General features: G+C 39.5%; 1 protein-coding gene across 1 annotated transcript; it reads right to left on the reverse strand.

The window, feature by feature from the left end:
* Window positions 1-2,122: 2,122 nt before the first annotated feature.
* wars1 (tryptophanyl-tRNA synthetase 1) lies at window positions 2,123-6,693 on the reverse strand. The gene is given in 13 exon segments (XM_085142622.1): window positions 2,123-2,453; window positions 2,566-2,706; window positions 2,789-2,962; window positions 3,063-3,175; window positions 3,298-3,398; window positions 3,572-3,754; window positions 3,938-4,057; window positions 4,256-4,364; window positions 4,478-4,520; window positions 4,522-4,595; window positions 4,598-4,694; window positions 6,134-6,250; window positions 6,569-6,693. Coding segments are annotated over 12 exon segments (1,428 nt in total). The 5' UTR covers window positions 6,248-6,250; window positions 6,569-6,693; the 3' UTR covers window positions 2,123-2,294.
* Window positions 6,694-6,769: the final 76 nt, after the last annotated feature.

Raw genomic sequence — 6,769 nt, forward strand, 5'->3', positions numbered from 1 at the left:
TATGTTCATATAGTCTTAAACAACATTCCGTGTATTTCCTACTGTTGTATGTAAACGTGTTACATGAGTCTGTGGTTCTGTCAGTAATAATAAATGCTAAATGCTTGTGTTTTAAGACATTGTGGGGAAAAAATGACTTTGTCTGTGTTACCACAGAAACATTTAAAACACAGCACTGTACATTATTGTCAAAGGAGCTTGCAAAGAAAAGCATCTGGACTTCTTTAAGTTGCTTGAAGACGTTTCACCTCTCATCCGAGAAGCTTCTTCAGTTCTAAGGTCCTCTAATCGCCTGAGCCAAGGTGTGAAACTTGGTGTGGGTCCCAGTCAGCCAGAGTTTCGGGTGAGCTCATTGTGAAACCTGGCCCCACCTTATCATGTGAATTCCTGAGGTCAGATGGCCCAGGATGTGAGTGGGCGTTAAGGCGTCTGGGAAGGGATCTCAAAACTGGATTATAGATGGCAGAAAGTTGGTGTCGTAAACCACCGCCTCTGTTCAAAGATGGTCGCTCACAGTGGACATAGATGGCTTCTTTCACTCCTCTTTCAAACCATCTGTCCTCTCTGTCCAAAATGTGAACATTGGCATCCTCGAAAGAGTGTCCTTTATCCTTAAGATGCAGATGGACAGCTGAGTCTTGTCCTGTGGAGGTGGCTCTTCTGTGTTGTGCCACTTCACAAGCGCATGGCACAAACATAGAAGAGCCACCTCCACAGGACAAGACTCAGCAGTCCATCTGCATCTTAAGGATAAAGGACACTTTATCCTTAAGGACAGGCTGTGGCTTAGCTGGTACTAAGGGGCCCAAAATGTGCCATTAAAAGAACCCCCACATCATTACACCACAACTAGCATCCAGACCCACTGATAAAGGCAGGGTGAATCCATGCTTTCACAAGTTCTCAATCTCCCATCGGAGTGAAACAGCAGAAATCGAGATTCAAAACAGATGTTTTACAGGTCTTGTATTGTCCAATACCGGTAAGCCTGTGTGAATAGTAGCCTCAGTTTCCCGTTTCCTGTTCCTGCTGGTTTAACACAAATGCTGTAGCTGCTGTAGCCTGTCTGCTTGGTGCATTCAGAGATATTCTTCTGCATCCCTTGATTGTAGCTAGTTATTATTTGAATTACTGTTGCCTTCCTATCAACCCATAGCAGCCTGGCCATTCTCCTTTGACCTCTTGCATCAACAAGGCATTGGCACACAGGATATAATTCCCTGTAAACCTTGGATAGTTGTGGGGGAAAATACCAACAGATCAACAGTTGCTGAGATACGTAGATCAGCCCACTTGGCACCAACAACTAAGTCACGTTCAAAGTCACTTGAATTACCTTTCCCTCTCTTGGTTATGCTTAGTTTGAACTTCAGCAGGTCTTCTTGGCCATATATGCATTTCTAAATGAATTGAGTTGCTGCCATGCGATTGGCTGATTGGGTATTTATGTTAATAGGAAATTGCAAAGATGTGTACCTAATGAAGTAGGCGGTGAGCGTAATTCAGTAAACAAAAGCAAAAATCATGGCTTTACTTCTAATTAAAACATTTTCAAATAAAAAATTATTTCAAAAGATGCTGTTGTTAAGACGTTTAATTTTTTTTGTGTGAGAATAAGCTGGATGAAGATTTTCTACCTTCCTTGACTGATGTCCCTCTTGCTGATAACAACAAACATTTGCTTTTGTTCTCATGACTGAGACACTGACATCCTACATGTGATGTATGTTCAAACTGAGGTGTATTTATAAGACAGACTTTTTATAATACACCTCACATGCTGGCTGATCCTGATTACAAGTTTCAACACAACTGCTTTTGATAATCACACAGTTACAATTATTATTCAGAAGGCTGTTTTTAAGTAAATAAAGAAAAAGTGGATGTATATCTTAACTGATTATATTAGTTCCGTTTTTAGAGAGATGTGTTAGTACTCTGCTTTTATTGTCTTCCAGTCCTGAGAGAGCTGTAACACATTGTGAAAATAAATGGGTACATTTGGTACTGCTGGAAGTCAATAATCAACTGGGAATTAGCATGAAGGTGCAGGCAATGCCATGCTTGGTTTGACACAGAGAGGCATTTCATCACTCCAGTGATTTATATTTATTATTTACGATTTTTCTTTCTTTTTTTGTTTTTCTTACCTCCAGTTTGGTTGTAAACTGTAAGAGAAATTGTCCTTCTTTCCCATTAAAAAGACTTCAAATGGAAATAAAGCAGGATTCTTTTTTTGTTCTTATACTGATCTTAACCACATGGTGAACCCTGACTGCTCATGCCCAAGCAAGCTAGAACTTATAATTTAAAGGCCTGGGTGTCATGAACTGCTGCACCATCTCATCTGTGACTTGTTTTCGCCTCTCTTGATGCTGGGCAATCATTGGCTGCAGAGTCTCAATCAAAATCTTCTTCAGTTCTCCTGTTAATAGAGCCCCACTTGTGTAGTCCTGCAAAAGAAGGGATTGAATGAGTACAGGCAGACGAGAGGGGTGTGCAGAGGGGAAATAAGAGGATGAGGGAAGGAGGGACTGACAAACAGTTCAGATTCTACTTCCTCACCTCTTTTATCTTCTCCAGCTTTTCATCATCATCCAGGAAGAAGGTCAGATACAAGAAAGAGACATCTACTTCTGTGTTCCCACCATACTTTCTGTGCTCTTCCACTGTGTCTTTTCCTCCCGAAAATGCGTGTTTGTTGATCTGCGAGAAATTATTACAGGTCAGAGTAAATCAGACAGCAAACACAGATATTTTGAATCTCAATAGGAGTAAAGAGCAGCACCTTGTTTTTGATCTGCTTGGGTGTGTCAGTGAGGAAGATAGATGAGTTGGGGTCGCTGGCGCTCATCTTAGTCTGCGCCCCCTGCAGGGCAGGGAAGAAAGTGGAGTGCAGCAGGGCTGGTTTGAGGAGGCCGATCCTTGGAGCGACATCACGGGTCATCCTGAAGTAGGGGTCCTGAGAATGTGAGAGGACAGATAAGAACATAAATAACTGCATACTGTGAACACCACTGTACATTTCGGGTTGCTACGTATTGATTTAATGGTGTCTTGACCTGGTCTATGGCACAGGGGATGAGACACGGTACATCTTTTTTGCCGCCGAATATCTGCGGGAATGAGCTACTGAAGGATGGAGCTGCCTGGATGGCTGGAAAACTGATCTTTCCTGGACGTATTAAAAAACCCCAAAACAAAACAAAAACATACCATTACATACCAAGAAGTTATCACACAATCACACTTATAAGTAAAATAAATGATTAGATGACATAATTTCAGTCATTTTACCAATGCAGTCGCTGTCTGTGAAGCCAAAGATGCCTTTAACCTGGTTAAATGTCACATGCTTCTGGACCTTTACCACATTTCTGTAGAACTGAGGTGATGCACTGCAGAATATAATACATTGAAATGACAATCAAAACATTTCTATTCATCTGAATTGGAAAAAATATGGATATATACACACAGTTCTTTATTTTTTTAGTTGTTTTGAAACAGTAATGTCAACACCAAAGTCTACCAGATAAACATATAAAGATAGTCTCTTGGCATATTTTACCCCATGTAGTCAAGGTCTGAGAAGATGAAGGTCTTGTTGACATCAAAGCCACAGGCGATGATGTCCTTGGCATTTTCCACAGTGAAGCGATGGCATTCCTCAAGTGTGAGATCTTTCCACAGGTATTTCTCGTCATCGGTCATCTGGACCACGAGGGGGATGTCAAACACATCCTGAAGCCATCTGGAATGAGGACGCTACCTTTAGTTTTAACTTAGTCTAAAAGTCTAAACGTAAAATTCACTGAGCATGGAATCAATAATTTTAGATATTGAACACTATATTGAGATCAGGCTGAGAGATGTCACAGAGCCACTTAACGCTTTACATTTCATTGACATCACAGAATTAAGAGGTAGAACTCACTTGGTAAAGATGAAAGGGATGAGGTGACCAACGTGCATGGCCTCTGAGGACGGACCTCTGCCGGTGTAAAGGTAGAAGGACTTGTGCTTTTCATACGCATCTAAGATCTGATGCATATCTCTGGCAGAAACAGTAACAGGAAGGAATTATCAATGTGTGTTCTCAATCACTCCCTATCTTTATGTTTTCATTTGGAATAGCAAGTAAACATTAACCCTGATTCAACATTACTGACAACGTGCCATATAATCATTTGCAAGACCATCTTTTCAACAAAAGTTGGTAAATTAGAAACAACAAAACCCATGGAAAGCTGACCTGTGTGAGAAGAAGATTCCTCTTCTTAGGAAGTGATGGGCTCTCTGTCCCGAGACTTTTTCTATTCTTTCCAACAGCTCCTTGTCAATTTTACTGCTGCCAAACCTCACTAGGGAGTGACATCACACATTCACCAATTATTCAGCTTAAATTATCTCATATTAATGTATTAGTGAAGTACAGCTCTTGAAGTGAAGAATTAAAGCTCATTGAAAAACCCACCTATGAGTTTATCATAATCTACTCCTTTGGTGCTGGAAGCAGAAAACATTCCACGGGTCAACTAAGTCTTCTCCATCACAGTCATCTGCTGCAGGCCCGTTGTTTGACACAATCAGGTTTCTGAAGGTGGACATCCTACCTTATAATCTTGGCCCGTCATCTGTTTATAGTCCACTTTCAACTTTAGCAGCAGCTGGACAGCAGCATCGATTTCAGCCTGGGGAACCAAAACAATCGTATTAGATGATAGATATCCAATAGAAATGACACAGTGACAAACTGTTGTAGAAACAATGGCTTTTTTTATTAATATGTGTGTGACCCCTTCTTATTCTGCTTGGACGTCAAAATCAGTGTTGAATTCATAGCATGTACACACTGGGCAATTTTTTTTCTTACTGCTCTGCGTAAGTCAGTAAATAAGATTCCTTCTAAATTAACTGTCTCATGTTTACTGCCTGCAATCTGCATGCAGCAACACCTGATTTCTCTATCTGAGGAAGCATGTATACCTGAAGGTCAAGTGGAGAGAGTGAGAGAAAGATGTCTGCATTACTAAAGCAAAAAAGAAGGACAAAGTCAGACTGTAAAAAACGGTTTACGAAGTCCGAGGAGAAAGCCAGACGCTCAAGTTGTTAAAAAGAAAGTCTGGACTGATATGAAAACAGACTACAACAAAAAGAAGAAAACAGGTGGAGGACAAGGAGCATGTGATCTTTCAGCCAAGAATGATGCCAAGAAATTAGGATATAATTGATGACATCCAGCATTGATATAAATTGTTTTTTTAATGAAAGATAAAATTATTTGGAAATGGAAATGTTTAAAAGGTTAAAGCCTACAGCTTTCCATAACTATTTAGTTTTCTTTACATGGAATTTAAAAAAATGCAATAATAATTCTGTGTATTGTGTGGCTCATGTTGCTTTGGAAAACTGTAAACAATGGTCGACAGGCAACAACACTAACAACAATAATATTAACAATAACAATACATTATTATTATTATTATTTACTATGATTAGTATTATTAGTGGCAGTAGTCATTTTAAAAACCAGGTTTCCATTTGTGTGTTCGTGAAGTGAGTGGGACTTCTAATTTCTTCTGTAAGTGTGGACAACTTCAGGTATAAAAATATTGATATGTCACCGATTGGTTTGTGAAATGTTCATTCATATGCATGATTTATGCACAAATTTGTACATATCCACTGTTAGCAAATGAGGAGCAATGTCAGAATTACAGTACATGTAATTACAATACACCCATCAGGAGGAGGTCCTCCCTTTGCTGCCAAAACAGGCATGGACACCAGACCTCTGTGGATTTAATGTGCAGTCTATCATAATATTTTTGAATGGACCCCCAATGCTCATTGGAGTGGTCAAATAGTGCCATTGCCATGGTGGTGTAATGGTGGCACATGTCAAAGTAACATCCATTCCACATGAATACCAGTCAAAATTTTCATAGTAATACAATGATCAATGATGACCAGTGTGGCGAGTAACTTTAATGTTGTTGATGATCACTGTGTGTCGTGATAGAAAACAGTGTTCAGGAAAATCATCTGTTTACCCCTTCTGTGAACCTGAAATTACAATTTGCATTTGCACAGTGATAGAAATGTAAATCTGGAAAAACGTGTCACTCACTTTCTCTGCTTTAGCTGATTTCAAGGATCTGACTTTTTCTCCTTGAGCATTCAGTTTCTCGAAAAGCTCCATGGGACTCATGGTTCCTTCGCCATCGCCTTGATAGTCTGTCATCTTCTTCACAGCAAAATATGAAGTGAAAAATAGTTCATATCCAAATATACATGTCATAAAGGAATGTTACATGTTCTGACAAGGATCAGTTTTATACCTAATCCAATTATCTTCTACAGAATGTGTGTATATACTTAAACAGCACCTGAGTTAACTGCCATATGCGAAAATAACAGCAGAGCTGGTAGTGCTAGCTAATCGCCCTATACTAAACACAAACTACACTTAGCTCATGCTGTCATGTTTAATAATTTATATAGTCATGTATCATATATCCAGCTCATTTTATTTCTGATTAAATATAGTGACAAGTCGGTATACCGTCAGTATTCTTCACACGCAGTTGACAGCTCACTCATTCAACTTGCATCAGCCTGTGTGATGTAATGTTTGGGTGAAAGTCTTCCCAGGCAAACGACCTTATTCATTGGTTCCGCGGCGAATTACCCCACCAGAAAAATGTACTACTTTGGGAATTCGCTTACGTGAATATTACACATATAAATTTTGATATATAATTTT

The sequence above is a fragment of the Neolamprologus multifasciatus genome, chromosome 19 (assembly GCF_963576455.1).
Source record: "Neolamprologus multifasciatus chromosome 19, fNeoMul1.2, whole genome shotgun sequence".
NCBI lineage: Eukaryota > Metazoa > Chordata > Actinopteri > Cichliformes > Cichlidae > Neolamprologus > Neolamprologus multifasciatus.